Here is a 15,458-nt window from a genome sequence, read left to right on the forward strand (position 1 = left end):
ACTATATGATCCGCTGGAGCGTGCAAGTGGGAGGTGAGGGTGGGAATTGGGGGGGAGGTCCTTGACTGGGGGGTGAGGTGGGGCAAAGCCAATCGAGGTCCTAGGGTTGGTGGAAAAGGCGCAGCGCCAGGCCATTTTCAGCTTGGACTTTTAAGAGAGGTGAGTTTCAGCCCCACCTCCAGCCAGCTTTTCCAAAGCCTCCCTCCCAAGCAGGACAGTCAGTGAGGGCTATAAACACAAAAGAGCCCACTCTGCTTTATTTACAACACGAAGGCTGTCTGTACAAACAGCTGGCCAATATTATTAAAAACAAAAGAGGTGAGTGAGAACATCGTCACCTTTCTGTTTTCCTTCCTCCCTCGGCCAAGCTCTGGTTGGTACTCCACCTCTGAGCTGCCATACTCAAAAGGTGAAGTCCAAAATTAAAAATACAACCGGTGTAGAATAAATGGGGAGTGAGAGAAAAGAAAAAATGAGGGAGGGGAGTGCTATATTTACACTAGAGTTTTATAGACAACCATCCCACTTCATCCCAATTCCAACCCTGGCCCAGGAAGTGAGCGGTGGCAGGTCCAAGGGACAGAGCTTAAGTGTCTAGGGACCCAGACAGCTTCCCACCCCCAACTGCAATAGGTCCGAGTTCAAGTCCACAAGATGGGAAGGAAGGGTAGGATAGGAACATCACTCATTTCCAAACCAGCCTCCCTTGGGAATTTCTGCCTTGAAGTGGGACAACATCCCAGCTCCGGGGGACAGGCTGATGACCCTGAGGCTCAGTTCCCAAGTCATGTTGCCATTCGAAGTTCCAGCCTAGAGATGGCATATGTCAGGGCTCTCCAGATTTCGGAGGCCCCGCTAACCGCCGGGCCTCTGGCCGCAGTTCCTTGCATTTCTGGCAGTAAAAGAAATCAGGGACATTGGTCTTCTTAATCTTAGCACAGGAGAGGTGGATCCACGTTCCACACAGGCTGCACTCAATCATGGGCCGGCCTGCAAAGGGCTTTCGGCAGTAACACGTGATCAGATCCCATGAGTCATCACCTGGGGAAAAGAAGGTTTGTTTGGTGTTCTGCTGGAGCTCTTAGATCCACAATACCCCCAAACCCACCAACCCAGCTACCCCTGGGCAGCCCCAAACTTCTCACCTGATTCTACCATGATGTCCTCATCCATGACCCGCATCTCGCCTTCACTGGAGCTGGCATCTCCATCTTGGCTTGTTTCAGTGCTGCCCACGTCCTTGCTTTCACTGTCAGTGGGAGGGACTCCTTCAGGGTGCACTGTGGCAGGGGGCCTAGGAGCCTCAGGAGGTGTTGGCAGCACAGGGGCTGGGGCTTCCCCTCCTACCACTGCTGCCATCTCTTCCTCCTCCTCTTCTTCCTCTTCTTCCTCCTCCTCTTCAGAGTCTGTATCGCTGGGGGGTGCCCGGGGAGGCCCAGGAGGTGGGAGTCTATCCCCCCGCTCTGCCTTTTTCAACTTCCGCTTCTTGCTCTTCTTGATTCGAGACCTCTTTTCCCCATCCCCAGGGGCTGGCCGAGGCCTCCGAAGCACCCCAAAGCCTGTCCCCCCTCCTGGCCCCAACTTTCGGTTCTTTCGGTCCTTCTTTCGAGGAGGCTGGGAGAGATCCCCCTGGGAAAGGGGCACTGGGGTGAGAGCAGCAGGGGGCCGGGAGGCATGTGTCAGGGATGTGGGGGACAGTGGAGATGCCATTTTGGGCCCATCTAGATCAAAGAGAGAGTCCTTGAGTTTCATCTTCTCAAGCAGGGTGGCACTATCAGGGGCCTGCAGACGAGGGAAAGTGGACCTTGGGGGTCCTGGCTGGGTGGGACCTGCTTGAGCTGCCCTTCTCTTGGATGACTTTGCTTTCTTAACAAAGGTCTGGATGGTTCTGAGATCTGAGGGGGCTGAGTCCCAGCCATCGCTGTCTGCCGCACTCTCACCTCGCAATGGAGAGCTGGAGCCGGAGGCTGGCCAGTCATTTTCCTTAAAGGGGAGAAGAGACCAGGATCAGCAAGGGGCCCAGGGTCATCTCAGCCCCTATACACACCCAACTTAAAAGACCAAAATATCTGGCCAAAACCACTAAATCTTACTGTATTCAGAAAACTTATCCCCATCCCAATTCCCATCAGCATCTCCTCTTGAACACTTCCATGTTACCCCTGACCTCAAATTCTAACCATCTCCCCAATGCCCACTGCCTTCACAACACAGCATCCCCCAGACCAGAGCCATTTTTCTCTAGCTCTTTCTGAACAGCCTCATTTGTTACCATTTTCAGTTCCTAAAGTTTTTATTCAAAAGCACCTTCCATTTAGAGCACCCCAAAACCATTCACTGCACTCAAACCACCTATTAGTCCCACCCCCACTCCAGATACTAGTTTTCCCACCAAAATTTCCATTTCCCTAGTCTTACATATAATTTCTAGGCTTTGCCTACAACGTAACACAGTCTCATAATCTCAAGAGCCCCTCTACAGCCCTAGGACACCACCCTCCAGTCAGTTGTCCTCCTGTCCCTACCTCCTTGCTAGGGGGGATGTAACCAGCATAGGCCAAAACAAAACTGCAGAATTTGTTGAAATCCTCAATTGTTCTCCGTCGTTTCTCTGGTGGCTGAAAGGAAAAAAATATGTAGCACACAGAGTTTACGAAAGACATTCCCAAAAGCATAGTCCCTGGAGTGAGAAATCTGGAAAAAGTGGGAGAGGGAGAGAGAAGGAGCAGGAGATCCTGCAGTAATACTGGGCTGCAAAAGAATGAGAAACCTCACCTGAGTCTCTGGCTTAAGGGTCGGAGGTGGATCTGTGAAAGCAATAAAAGCTGAGTCAAGGCACTAGGAAAGAGTCGGTGTAAGACCCCACCTCTCAACCTCCGAGGTCCCAAGTGAACCCCCTCCTCTCCCAGGTCCCTCAGCCAGGCGAGCAGGCCCCCAGCGGTGCTGGACCCGCCGCTGCTCCCCCTTCCGCCCCGCGAGGGGCGGAGCCTGGGCGCGGCGCCCTCTCAGGCCTCGCTATAGCGCTCCCCTTCCCCCCACCGGAGGCTTGGCGCTCCGCCCCCCCCACCCCCAACTCACGGTTTCTCTAGACTCCGGGTTCCTCGGCTCTCTCGGCGCCCCACCCGCCATACCGCTCCCCGGACTGAGCCCGGGCTGCCGCCTGCCCCTGTCCTTCACACGCGCCCAGTGCCCGGAGTTCCCACCCCGCCGCGCTCTACCGCCCCGGGCCCTCCGCGACCGCACACGCCGCCCGCCGGCCCCCAGGGTCTAGGATGACCACGCCGAACCGCTCCCCGCCCTCCGGCCCCTTCTACTCGAGCACGAGGCCCGGCGCGCCCCTCACCCCCACCAAACACACACGGGCTCACACATCCAACGCCACTTCGCGGCCGGGACAGACCTGAGAGCTCTCACCCGGACGCGGCCCCACCTGCCCCCCCTTACCGCGCTCCCCACAATTTCGCCGTCCCCCCGCCCCCATCCGGGGCTTTGGCCCCTCCCCGTCTCGAGCTCCTCGGGCTCCCCGCCGGGCCCCGGGCCCAGTTCCGAGCTCTCTCCGGCCGCTGCCCCCCCTCCCTGCCCCCGGACTCGCCAGCAAGTCACTAGGCTACGGACCCCTAAACTCGAGCCCCCCCCAACCAGCTACTCTCTTCCTCCCCAGCAACCCCCGCTGCTGCCGCCGCTGCCCCCCTCACCCTCCGCAACTCCCAGGCTCTAACCCTCGCCGACCGACCAACCCCCCCTCCCCCCGGCGCAACTCGCCGGCCTTAAACCCCCACCCCGCCCCACCGCCCCCAAAACTAGCCAGCTCTCGTCGCTTCCCGGCTCCCTCTCCCCACAACCACCCCCCGCATAGGTCTCTCTATCGCAGACAATACCCAGACCCTCTCTTCTCCCCACAACTATCTGCCCACCCCTCCAACAATCACCGGGCTAGCTCCGGCGGCAACTACCGGGAGCTCCGGCACCACCGCCACAAACTCCCCCACCTCGGCGAACTACCGAGCTCCTCACTCAATCCTTTTCTACATCCTTCCTCCCCAACAACTCTCCGGCCCCCAAATTCCCCCGACCTCCCAGTTCTAGGGCCCCAACCTGCCGGAGGCCCTTTCGGCCCCTAACCCCCGAAGCTGTGGGTTTCCAGCTCCCGCTCCCCCATCCCACCCCACCCGCCCTACACACACACAGCGCCTGATCTCCAACTACCCCCAGCCCAGTCTCCCACTCCTCTTTCTCCAACGTCTCTCAACTCGTCACTCTCCCACCTCCAGGGGCAGGCCCCCGACCCCTTCCCCGCCCTCCCCCGCTGGGCTCCGGGGCTCGACCTCCAAGTTTGCCAATAGATTCCTCGCCCGCCCCCCGCCGGCTAAGCGCTCTGTACCGGTCGAGAGCTCACCTTCGGGACTGGGCTCCGCCATGGCTTCCAGCATCGCCCCCTCCCCTCCTCCCGGTCCGGCGCCCCCCTCCCCTGAGCCGGGGATCCCGGTGCCGCCTCCGGTGCTCGGTGCTCCTACTGCCTCGCTCCACGGAGGTGTCTGCTTCGACTCGGTTGTGACTCGAGTCCGCTAGCCGCTGCCGCCACCTCCCTCTACCACTGCCTCCCGCACTCCCGGACCGGGCCCCCTCCCCCCGCGCCGCCGGCCGCCTGCTCCCTCCTCCTTCTCTCCTCCCTCCCTCCTCCTCTCTCCCCCCTCCCTTCGCGGGCGCTAACGCGCAATGCATCAAGGGGATTATAGTCCGTCCGGGGGCAGCAAAAAGGACACTGCATAACCCTCCGGAACTTCAGTTCCCAGCAAGCCACGGATTGGCGCAGGCGCACTAAACCGATCGCCTCCCCCGGGGAGTGGCGGGGAGATTGGGAGCAGAGGGGAGAGGGGAAGAGTGCGCTCAGGCTCCTGGGAAATGTAGGCTGGGCGGGGCTAAGAAAGAAGGGGACGAAGGGAAAGAAGGGATTAGAACTTTCGGCCACCATACTGCCTCATTCTGCGGCTTCTTTCTACCCACGGGGGACCGCCCCACTTCCGGCCAGACAGAGAAAAGGCTGCTGGGAGATGAAGTTCTCCCGGTGATAATGGCTCCCTCCTCCCCGTGTTCTCCCTCTCCTGGATTACACTCCACTGGATCCCTCGCGCCGGCACAAAGTCTGTCTAAGCGACATGCATCTGAGGACAGAGTCCTTTTACTAGCTCCCACACTCGAATATCTCCTTCACCCAAAAGATTATGACAAACTTGGATGGTTTATCTAAAGCAGGTGCTTTCAAACTTCCACAGAAACCCACAGTAAAAAAAAAATTTTTTTTTATAACCTCAGGACCCAATCCATACACACGTATATAAAACTGAACTTTCATGAAATGATACTCAGTATTCCATCCATCACAACAAAAGCACACTTTTTATGCACAAGGAAAAGCCCAACATAAAAACAAACCAAAATATACTACTATCCCTCCAACCTCCTCTTTCCCCACCACTGACGAGGGAGAACAAAAGGGGGAGGGGAGCAACACAAAGAAAAATCCAGTTCAGTTTGGTGGTTTTCTCTTTATTGATGTGCCTCCTACCTTCCCCCCACAATTTCAGTCCCTTCCATCTACCCCCAAAAAAGGTGGTGGTGAAAAGAAGGGATTGTTGGGGTTCTGAGCCCCTTGGGCAGTTAGAAAGGGAAAAGAAACCAAAACAATCACCAGATGTGACACAGATTGACAGTCAAGAAGTCTAAAGCAGAATGGGAAAGGTGGTAAAGGGGAAGAATGGAGAAAGAGTGGGTACTAGAGGCCATCTCCCACATTAACTCTTGTGTTTAAAGGGGCTGGAAGAGAGTCTCAAACATTAGGAAGTGCAGGTCCTGAAAAAGGGAGGTGGTGTTTGACCCTCAAGGAGGAGCAGGTCAAGGAAGGGGGGCCACCTCTCTCTTTGTAGAATGGGACCCCCCCACCTTAGGGACAGCAGCTTCACAGACCATAGACACTTTCGTCACTGTAGGCAATGTATAGAAAGAAGTCTTCTTCATGGTGTTCCTGGGGTGAAAGCAGAAAGTAACAGTGTTCAGGCAACTGGGCCTTAGTTACTTGAACCACCCACCACCGGGGCAGATTCTTCCAAAACCATTCTTTTTGACTCTCCCTCTCACTTGCTCCAGGCCCTAGATGTTGAACAGTATTATTCTAGCCAACAGTCTTGGGCAAAAAGACCTCAAACTGTTCTCTGCTGCCTTGGAACAGGGAGGGGCCTGGGGAGAGTCTGCATCACAACAGTTGCTCCAGCTCACTATTCTCTCTTCTTTCTACTCCCACGGCCCTGTCCAAATCCCCAACCCAGGACTATGTGGAAATTTTAAGAGCAAATATAAAATTGAGAGCTAAGTAAGCCAGTTTGGTCCAAGAATTGACTTAAAACTTTTTCCCTCTCAAGTGCTTCCAACTCCTCTCCAAAGCCTCCACTACTTCCCAGGCACCATACCTGGTATAGCTGACCCATCGTGGCACTGGTGGGTGGAATGACATTGTTGACAAAGAAAAACAAGGCATCCTCAGCTCGGAGATGAATTCGCTTCCGGATCAAGAAGTAGAACTGACCAACTGCCAAAGATACAAGGCCTGATAAAGTCAGAGATCACAAATGCCCTCAAAAGAACACGTTCTATGTGGAGCCTCCTCCCACAGAGACTGCGCTCCCACCCCCAGGAAGCAAAGCCGGTATTGGGTCAGATTCCCACCTGTAAGATCAGAAGGCACCAGATATTTCTTTTTGTCCAGGTCTCCTATCCGAGCTTTGGGAGCCTTTTCTACTATCACCTGTTAAAGAGAAGGTTAAAATTAGGAGACATTAGGTATATAGCCCGACAGCTCCACCTGTCAAGAACTCAAACAACAACATTCCTAGCACCCACACCTACCCCAGACTCATTTCTCTTTGTCTCTGAACACGCGGCGCAGCCCTGAGTAGGGATTCTGACCCCACTGACTCAAATTCACCTAAACATCCAGGATCCCTAAACAGGGCGTCATAACAAACCGTTATTTTAATCATAAGGGGATGACCTGTCTGGGCCGACTACAGCTTCAATTTCAAAAACCCCATGTGAAGCTCAGACTGTCAAACGCCCCACAGCTTCCCACATGAATCTCAAGGTCTGTCTCTCGCGTCTACATCCTCTCACCCCCAGCTCTACCGCTACCCCACTCCTTTCACCTCCGGTCCCAGGGAGAGCAGTTTCGGTCTCGTTCCCAACCCCGCCACAGCCGGCAGCCTGAGGCCCGCGCTGCGGGTCCCGGACTCAAGCCCGAGCTGTGGCGTCAGCGCCAGCGCCCCGCGCCCTCGGCCCTGGCTACTGTCCTCACCGGGACCCGGTCCGGGTATTTCTTTCGGATCTTCTCGCCCTCAGAGCGGCGCTTCTCGAACGGATGCTCCTCTTTATACACGAACTTCATCCTCCCGGGAACCGGGCTGGACCGGGCTGGGCTGAGGGAACCCGGGGGGGGCCGGGATGGGGGGCGGTGGCGACGGCGGCGACGCGCGGGCGGATTCGGCGGAGCGATCCCGGGACTTGGGCCACTTCCCTATTCACCAACCCCGCCCCCGACCAGCAGGAGCCTCCCCGCCTGCTATGTTACGCCGCTAGCGCAACGGCCCTAACGCCACTAGCGTAGCACCACCTACTGACCGCCACCCCCACGCCGTCAGTGCAATAGCTTTGGAATCAACTTGGAGGCTACGCAGGCGGCGTAGGAAAGACTGTTGGCTTTTGCTATCGTCGAAAATAACTGAAAACCCATTTTCCGAGTTCCCCCCAGGAAGGTAATGATGAAAATGGCTGGAAGATGGTAACCGTAATTTGAGACTTGGCTCTCCAAAAGTTCTTTTCGGAAATAACGTACAGGAAAAAGAGCAGATAATTACAAGGAGAGCTATTCACGAAACGTGTTGGTACGTTGAAGGCGGCCGTTGACACCAAAACAAAGTAGTACCCAAGCGGAGGAAGTGGTCTCCGGAAATAGAGGGCAAAAACGAAACGTATGTTTGGAGAGACGCACGGAACGCTTAGGTTCCAGGGGTGAGTGGACCAATAGGGACTAGAGAGGAGGTCCGAAAAGTAAGGACTACGTCAGCGCGGAAGAATACTGCACTGTCTGTACCCGAGAATCATGTGATCTCGGAGAAGGGCGGGGCGTCACGTGGCGGGTGCGAGGAAGTAGAGCCGGCTTAGGCTTCGGGGAGGAAAGCGCTGGGGAGGTGGAGCCCCGGTGCTCGGCCTGCCCGGCGGTGGCGTGGAGCACCCCCCCCTCCTCCCGCCCCACGCCGCTCAGGGGCAGCGTCTGCTTAGCTTGTTCACGTCAACCCCCTAGACGAAATGCTGGCTTTGCCGGCGCCCGGGTCTCTCCTTTCGTATTTCTCCGTCCTACCGCACTGAAGCTCACGTTCCCTCAGGACACACAGTTGTCCTTTCACTCCCCGACAAGGGCGCCCATCCTGTCACTAAGTCCCTTCCCAGCAGGGAAAGCTAACACCACCATTCCCCCTACCCCTCGGGTCTACAGCACCCTCTTTTCCTTCTGCCTAGGAGACAGGGTGGGTGTGAACACAGACCCCTCCCTTCATTTCCCAAAACCCCAGAGAAGGACCTAGGGCAGCCTTGGTTTTAAAGTTATAATGCATGGTTTAAAAGAGAGAAAAGAAAAAAAAAGAGAGAAAGCTGGTTACAGGTCTGAGGGAATCTAGGAAGAAGGGAAAATAGAAAGGGAGGGGACAAGTTTGGGGAAAATCCAGTGGCCCAAAATCCCAGTTTCCCACCCACAACCCAGCCCTTGGAGTGAAGAATTAGATCAGTTTTGTACAAGAGTTTTTAAAAAAACAAATCACAACAAAGCTGGCTTGGCTTCTCTTTGAGCCTCCCGGATTACCGAATGTCTGTCTCCCACTCTGGCCAGTCCTGTCTCTCCACCAGACACTGTTGCGGCTCTCCTAGGCCTCCGCTTATATCCCAGTCTGGGGTTTCCAGGGAGTGCGAACACGAAGTTAAGAGTGAGGCTGCTTGAGAATCTGGCCCTTGTGTCCATCCAGACTCCATATGGAGTGCAGGGCTCCCAGGGCAGAGAGGGGTGGGAGGGGCAGACCCTGCCCAGGCAGTCCTCACCAGTGGACAGGGCACCAGACGGCATCCCGAGGGCTCACCCTCCCTTTCCCCCCCACCCCAACTCAGGTGGAGGGGGAGCAGCTGTCACCAGAGCCTATGTTGGTGAAGGTTTCGGCTCAGCACAGAACGAACATCAGCGGTGAACCTGGGACAACAATAACTTGCATTGGTAGAGTCCTTATGTTGATATCCTCACACTAGTGTAAGGCAGCCTCACGGAAGACGTGGGGTGGAAAGGATCACCGTTTTCACATGAGACAGGTTCAGTTTGCCCAAAACCCAAAGGCTAAAAGTGATGAGTTTTAAAAAGACCTTGTTCAAAAGTAATATTCTTAAGGGAAAAGAGATAAGTAAAGTAAAACAGGACAAACTTTTATTCCTTCTTGGGATCCCCCACCCGCTTCTCTCCTCAGAAATCTAAGTGTCTAGCTTCCCTTACCTGAGGGCATCCAGCATCGGAAGCAGGTTGAGAAGGGCGGTATCGCTGGGGTCACTGAACCAGGATTTGATGGGGATGGCATTGTCTAGAGTGGGTGAAAAGGCACATGAGAAGAAACAAAGGATTCAAGAGAGATAGGGTGTTTTTCCTTTTATTTGGGGGTGGGTTTCATTACTTTAAAATATATATCCCCCCCGCAAACTGAATGACCTAAGTAAAACCTCCTTGATTTATTCTTCAAAATAAAATAAAATTTTAATCACCGTATTTCATACTAGGGCGAGGCTTCTAGTCAAACTTACTGCCTTGTGTGTACCTGAAGCAATTTGATATGAGAAATCTGATTTATGAAATGGATATGGCGGGGCGGGGAACATCTCATTTAAAAGAGAAACAACTTGCATCCTGACCTACTGTAAACCAGGGAATCCCAGCTCCATGCATTCAAAATACCTACTCAGAACCACTTCCTAGTCCTGCCAGACTCACCACCGTCCCCTGTACCTGGATGGCTCCTGTAAGCCCCTGGGGAGTTATCCAGGATCACAATGCTGGAGAGGTCACTGTGGACCACAGAGAGGTCCTTGATGTAGCTGCCCAATTCCAAAGTGCAGTGCTGGAAGGCAGGGTGAGCTGGTCATCAAAAGGAGACTCGCCCTCTGTGATTGCTCCCCCAATCCCAACAATGCCCACAGGCAGCCAGTTCTCACAAAAGGGATTATACAGTATGCCTCCCCCACACCCTCAGAAGGTTCCATTCCAGGGCAGTTGCCTTAAACTCAGGTCCCTCCCTGATGGCCTGCCTCCCAAGCCTCACTCTTAGACCTGGACGCTAGCCCCTTACCTGTCTGTAGTATCTCCTCTTGAGAATGCTTCTGCTATTATCCAGTTTATCTGCCACAGCAGAGCCGTAAATTTCCATGCTTGCTGTGAACACCACCAGCTCGTACCACTGGCTCACCTGAAAGAGATTGGAGGAGAGGAAGGTGTCAGAAGAGATGATCATTCAGACATATAGATCCCTTTTACTAAGACTCTAGCAGAGTCCTTCAGGACTTCCAACAACACTGAATGTCTCTGAGGACACAAAATTCTGAAACTGTCCTCAAACTCAAGAGTCTTAGGCACCATACACCCTTAAGATTCACAGATGCAAGAACAAAAGAGTGGGAAGGGGCTTCCCTGGTGGCGCAGTGGTTGAGAGTCCGCCTGCTGATGCAGGGGACGCGGGTTCGTGCCCCGGTCCGGGAGGATCCCACATGCCGCGGAGCGGCTGGGCCCGTGAGCCATGGCCGCTGGGCCTGCGCGTCCGGAGCCTGTGCTCCGCAACAAGAGAGGCCGCAGCAGTGAGAGGCCCGCGTACCGCAAAAAAAAAAAGAGCGGGAAGGCTGTGGAAGAATAGAATTGCATCAGCAAAACAAATGAACCCAAACTATCGAAAGCCATTCTCTGAGCATCCTACAACCTCCCCTCTCCAAAACTGCCCTTACCCATTTCTCCTGATCCCTTACTTCCTCCAAATCCTCTAAATTCCCTGAGCCCTAAAACCATTGCTTCATCACAGAGCTGCCTTCAGCTTCTGCAAACTCACCACTTCCAAGAAGAAATCCACATGGGGCCTCTTATGTACAAAAAACCGGACGGGATGTTTGTCTATTACCACCTGTAGAGGAACACAGCAGGGCTGGGAGAAGTCCTGAGCACCACAACACAGGCCTAAAGGATACCCCCCACCCTCCCACTGCCTGCTTCCCTCCTTCAGGCTGCCAGAGGACACAGCCAGGGATGAGATGCTCTGGGACTGGCAAAGAATTGAGCAGAATAACAGACGTAACCATTCCATCACTTCCCAGCCCCACACACCTTGAGAATGAAGTCAGGAGGCGTTCCAGGCCGGACTGTAGGCCTCAGGACCCCATCGTGATGGGAGTGAATAAGTGTCTCATCCAGATCCAGCACCAGGATCTTCCTCTTCACCTGGCCTGAACCACAACGGGAAGGGGTAACACCAACCAACCTCCAGCCAAGACCTTGAACCCTACCTCAGCTAGGGTTCCTCCCAGTCAGCATACTCACTTAGCCGATTCCGGGACACAGGAGATAAGGGAAGGATGTCATATCGAACAGTTTGGTACTGAATTACCTAGGAATAGGAAGAGAGAGGTTTAGAACCCTTGACAAGGAAATCTTCCCCACTAGTAATAGGAAGCACATGTTGAACATTTACCATACACGGGGCATAGTGTAACTTAGGGTTGTTTCTTTAATCCTCAGAACAACCCTAATAATAACAATATCATCTACATCTTAAGGACAAAGAAACCAAGGCTTGGAGAAGTTAAATACTTTGCCTAACACCCCACAGCTAGGAATTGTCTTATGTAGCAGTTTGCCCCTCCAGTTAGAATGAAAGCAAGGATTTTGTCTCAATCGTGGCTGTATTCCTAGAACACTATAGCAGGGGTAGTCACTTACATTAGAATCAATGAAATGGTGGAGGCAGGATTGTACCTGTGCAGTCTGATCCAAGAACGTGCCCTCTTAACCATGATGTTATCCTGCTACATGGAACAAAGAAATGCGTGGCCCTCCCCACCTCCACCTCAAGAATTCTCTGTGACACCTCTCATCACCTCCTGTTGGGAGCTGAGGGCCTCAGATTCCTTAGTGGACAGGGCGTAGGAGTCAGGAGGGGAGGTCCTTGGGTCACTAAGGGGAACAGAGAATGAGGGAATCCAGGGGTTGTCAGGTCAGCTAAGTTCCTCTGGCTGGGGGCCACCAGGCCTATTTTAACTAGCCACCTGTCCATTTCTGTCTCTACTAGCCAAGTCACAAGTTGTAGAGAACCTCAGCCCTCTGAACAGCCTCCTTATCCTGGTACCCAGGGCAAGGCAGAGAACACTGGAAAGCCCCACTCACCAGGCAGACCGATAGAGTATCAAGAAGGCCAGAGTGAAGTAAGGGCTGTGAGTGGGAGGTGAGGAAGGGACAAGGACATCACCATCTCGGCCTTCCAGCTTCTCCAAGCCTTCTCCAGAGGCTCCTGTTTCCAGCACTCAAATCTCTCCCATGCAAAGCTTGGCAATTCCCTCCTCTGCTCTTTTCTTCTAAGCACAGTCCGTCCCTAGGCCCCAAGCCTCACGAACCAGGCTCTCCACGTGCAAACCAAAGGGCTCTCTCCCCCTAATCCCAAGGCATGTGCCCTTCTTTTCTCTCGGGGCTGCGATGAGGGCTGCAACAGCTCGGGTGTCCTGCCCTGCTATCTCGGGTTGCACATGCGGGGCATGTAGGGAATGCTCTAAGCATCTGCCAGAAAGGGGGTGGGGGGAGAAACCAGATTGGAAAGGAAGGAAGGGAAGACAAAAGGCTGTGGGGTCAGTGCTGCCCAGAGGAGAACAATTTTGCAAGGAACCAGTCTCTGCATGGGCTGGAGCCCATCCCTGCACCCAGAACAGAAAACTGCTATGTTAGGGGAAGAAGGGGAGATGCTCGGAGCAAGGCCAGGAAGAGAGGACAGCAGCTAACACGTAAGGAAAATCCCAGGAGCTAGTCCCCCACACATCTCCGTATCTCTGACCCGATTCTTCTTGGCTCCTAACCCTTATCTCAGGGAAACAGCCCTGCCTACAACCATGACCACCCTGAAACAATCCTCACCCTAAACCCTAAATCAGGAAGTGGAAGGAGTGGAGTAGTAAAGGAGACACTGAATCCAAGGCCATTCCCCAAATCAGTAAGTCAACCACCACTACCACTCAGGGCTTTCTGGAAGTTCCTTGACCTAGGCAGCCCCTACCTGGTTTTATTCCTTCATGTTTTATTGAGGTATGCCAGAGTACAGACTGGAGACCCTCTGCACCCCAGCTCACTGAATCCTCCCCAGACTCCTTCAGAGGATTCTCCCCCGTGATGGTGAGAACACAGAGCACATTAAATGATGTTAGCCTAAGGAGGTTTGACCTTGGAGAAAAGCTATGGGGGAGGAAACCCAGAGATACACTCCCCACAGTATCCCTCACAATGCTGGGGTCTCCTGGAGAAACAATCTGAGAAGCGTGCCCTCACATTCAAACCTTAAACTGACAAGCACCGTCTTCTGATAGGGACACCCAAACTTTAATGTGCTCCCTTCCACAACTAAAGATGCCAATGATAAATGCATCTTTTTTAATCTCAAAGTCTTAATAAACCCAAATATTCACACTCACACTATGAAATGAGTTTTCAGGACCTTTTTGGAAGAGTTCCCTTAATTTGAACTGCAGGGGTTTCTCCTTCACACCCAGGGCTTTTCCCACGTTCCCATCCTTGTTGGTGACATACGCCCCCCACCCACCCCCACCCCTGGCACATGAGCCTGTCTCTCCCTTGTTATGAGACCAAACACACACGGAGGTTCCAAATAATAGGAGGGTCTTTCACAAGGCCACATCAACAGACCTGCTGCCATCAAACAGGTGTTCCCCGCCCCCCGGCTTCTTTAGCAACAACTCCAGCTTTCTTAAAGAGCACCCCACCCGTCACCCTAGCCCCCAAGAGTTGCCAAATCCTTTTCCCATCTAGCCCCCCTCCATCATCTCGGTTCTACTACAAGGGTCTTCCTCTTCCCCGTCCCACCCCATGCCCAGCGACGGGTGCTCTAATTCTCTAGCGATAAAAGCTGCCGCCGGGGCTCAGTCTCTAGGCCCAAACAGAGGCCCGAGACTTTCCAAAAACCCTCGAGCACCGCTGACAGAGGTCCCCACCACCACCAGCGCCCACCCAGGCTCACCGTGCGGATCTGCCTCCGCAAAAGGTAAATGAAGAAGCTCCAGAGCTTGGCGGCGAAGGCCACGAACGTGCGCAGCCCCAGCAGACACTGCGTCCGCATCATCCCGATGACCCCGGCACCGCCGGCCCCGGGGCCCCCGCGGCCCAGCTCCGCCAGCCCCCCGGGGGCAGCCCCCCGCCACCGGGAGGGGGAACGGGGGCCCCGAGTGGCAGGAGAGGCTGCAGAGAGGGGCACGGAGCGGGCGGCTCAGAAAGCCACCCACGACGAGGGGAAAGCCCAGCGGAACGGGGAGCTGGGGGACAGGCGTGGGCAGCCCGCGGGGGCCCACATGGGCGGGGAGTGGCACCGACGAATTCGCGGAGGTTGCGGGCCGAGACAGGTCGGGCTACGATGGGGTCCTCCGAGACCAGGAGGGAAGGGGATGGAGAATTGGGGGAGGGGGCTGTGGGGGAGGGGGCTAGGGAGAAGGGAGGGAGGGAGAAGGAAGGGGGAGGGGAAGGGGGAAGCGGAGGGTGGCCCGCTGCGCAGGCGCGCTAGGGGGCTGCCCGCGGGAAAGGGGCGGGCGGGGGCAGCGGCGGGCGCAGGGCCGCGGTGGCGGCGAACGGACCGGCTGAGCCAAGGAGTCGGGAAGGAGGGGAGGGGGAGCCGAAGGGCGCGGATGGCTGGACTGGAGCGGCCTCCCCCTCCCCGAGGTCGGGGGTGCCTCAGCCGCTAGGAAGCGGGGTTGCAGCCTCTGCAGCTGGATTTCCCACTCTGACAGGCGCCATTTTACCGCCCAAACGCCTCCCTCCTTCTTTCTTCCCCCCTCCTCTTCCCCTCTGACACTACTTCCGGTGGTGACGTGTATTCGCTTCACCGGGGCTGAAGTTCCCCCTACTCTGTCTTCGGGGGTGGGGATAAGGAAAGTGGAGCGTGCTCCGAACAAGGCCCCAGTATCGCGCATGCGCGGAGGGTGGTGCTGGGGTGGGGCCTAGGGCAAAGCAGGCCCGCCTCGAATTGCATGGGCGGGGCGGAGTGACGTCACTTGCGCCAGAGGCTCCGACCGTCGGGCGGGCTTGCGCGGCCACTTGCCCCTCCCACGGACAACTGCCCCAACGGCTCTTCCCGCCC

At 55.3% G+C, this 15,458-nt stretch overlaps 3 protein-coding genes across 3 annotated transcripts; all 3 read right to left on the minus strand.

Moving 5' to 3' along the window:
- Nucleotides 1–239: 239 nt before the first annotated feature.
- Nucleotides 240–4,624, minus strand: PHF23 (PHD finger protein 23). The gene is made up of 5 exons (XM_030862264.2): nucleotides 4,397–4,624; nucleotides 2,776–2,807; nucleotides 2,526–2,618; nucleotides 1,146–1,983; nucleotides 240–1,041 (listed from the first exon to the last, which is right to left on the minus strand). Exons 1-5 carry the CDS (start codon nucleotides 4,428–4,430, stop codon nucleotides 827–829), a joined length of 1,212 nt encoding a protein of 403 aa, XP_030718124.1. The 5' UTR covers nucleotides 4,431–4,624; the 3' UTR covers nucleotides 240–826.
- Nucleotides 4,625–5,526: 902 nt separating this feature from the next.
- On the minus strand, nucleotides 5,527–7,549 carry GABARAP (GABA type A receptor-associated protein). The gene is made up of 4 exons (XM_060290216.2): nucleotides 7,346–7,549; nucleotides 6,721–6,799; nucleotides 6,465–6,583; nucleotides 5,527–6,022 (listed from the first exon to the last, which is right to left on the minus strand). Exons 1-4 carry the CDS (start codon nucleotides 7,433–7,435, stop codon nucleotides 5,957–5,959), a joined length of 354 nt encoding a protein of 117 aa, XP_060146199.1. The 5' UTR covers nucleotides 7,436–7,549; the 3' UTR covers nucleotides 5,527–5,956.
- A 1,088-nt stretch (nucleotides 7,550–8,637) lies between these two features.
- On the minus strand, nucleotides 8,638–15,176 carry CTDNEP1 (CTD nuclear envelope phosphatase 1). The gene is made up of 8 exons (XM_030862286.3): nucleotides 14,349–15,176; nucleotides 11,654–11,720; nucleotides 11,441–11,559; nucleotides 11,169–11,240; nucleotides 10,422–10,538; nucleotides 10,082–10,193; nucleotides 9,578–9,662; nucleotides 8,638–9,283 (listed from the first exon to the last, which is right to left on the minus strand). The coding sequence occupies exons 1-8, from the start codon at nucleotides 14,448–14,450 to the stop codon at nucleotides 9,223–9,225; spliced, it is 735 nt and encodes a 244-aa protein (XP_030718146.1). The 5' UTR covers nucleotides 14,451–15,176; the 3' UTR covers nucleotides 8,638–9,222.
- Between the last annotated feature and the right edge of the window lie 282 nt (nucleotides 15,177–15,458).

Source organism: Globicephala melas, chromosome 20 (genome assembly GCF_963455315.2).
Source record: "Globicephala melas chromosome 20, mGloMel1.2, whole genome shotgun sequence".
In the NCBI taxonomy this organism is placed as follows: Eukaryota; Metazoa; Chordata; class Mammalia; order Artiodactyla; family Delphinidae; genus Globicephala; species Globicephala melas.

Excerpts from the sequence above, each read along its gene's own strand:
- CTDNEP1 (XM_030862286.3), bottom strand. The coding sequence starts at position 14,450 with ATGATGCGGACGCAGTGTCTGCTGGGGCTGCGCACGTTCGTGGCCTTC. Across the intron at positions 11,721-14,348 it reads TGCGGAGGCAGATCCGCACG|GTAATTCAGTACCAAACTGT; the intron begins GTGAGCCTGGGT and ends TCCTATTCCTAG. Across the intron at positions 9,663-10,081 it reads GGCTTACAGGAGCCATCCAG|ACAATGCCATCCCCATCAAA; the intron begins GTACAGGGGACG and ends CACCCACTCTAG.
- PHF23 (XM_030862264.2), bottom strand. The coding sequence starts at position 4,430 with ATGCTGGAAGCCATGGCGGAGCCCAGTCCCGAAG. Across the intron at positions 2,619-2,775 it reads CCCTTAAGCCAGAGACTCAG|CCACCAGAGAAACGACGGAG; the intron begins GTGAGGTTTCTC and ends TTTTCCTTTCAG. Across the intron at positions 1,984-2,525 it reads ACATCCCCCCTAGCAAGGAG|GAAAATGACTGGCCAGCCTC; the intron begins GTAGGGACAGGA and ends CTCCCCTTTAAG.
- GABARAP (XM_060290216.2), bottom strand. The coding sequence starts at position 7,435 with ATGAAGTTCGTGTATAAAGAGGAGCATCCGTTCGAGAAGCGCCGCTCT. Across the intron at positions 6,800-7,345 it reads AATACCCGGACCGGGTCCCG|GTGATAGTAGAAAAGGCTCC; the intron begins GTGAGGACAGTA and ends TCTCTTTAACAG. Across the intron at positions 6,023-6,464 it reads CGATGGGTCAGCTATACCAG|GAACACCATGAAGAAGACTT; the intron begins GTATGGTGCCTG and ends CTTTCACCCCAG.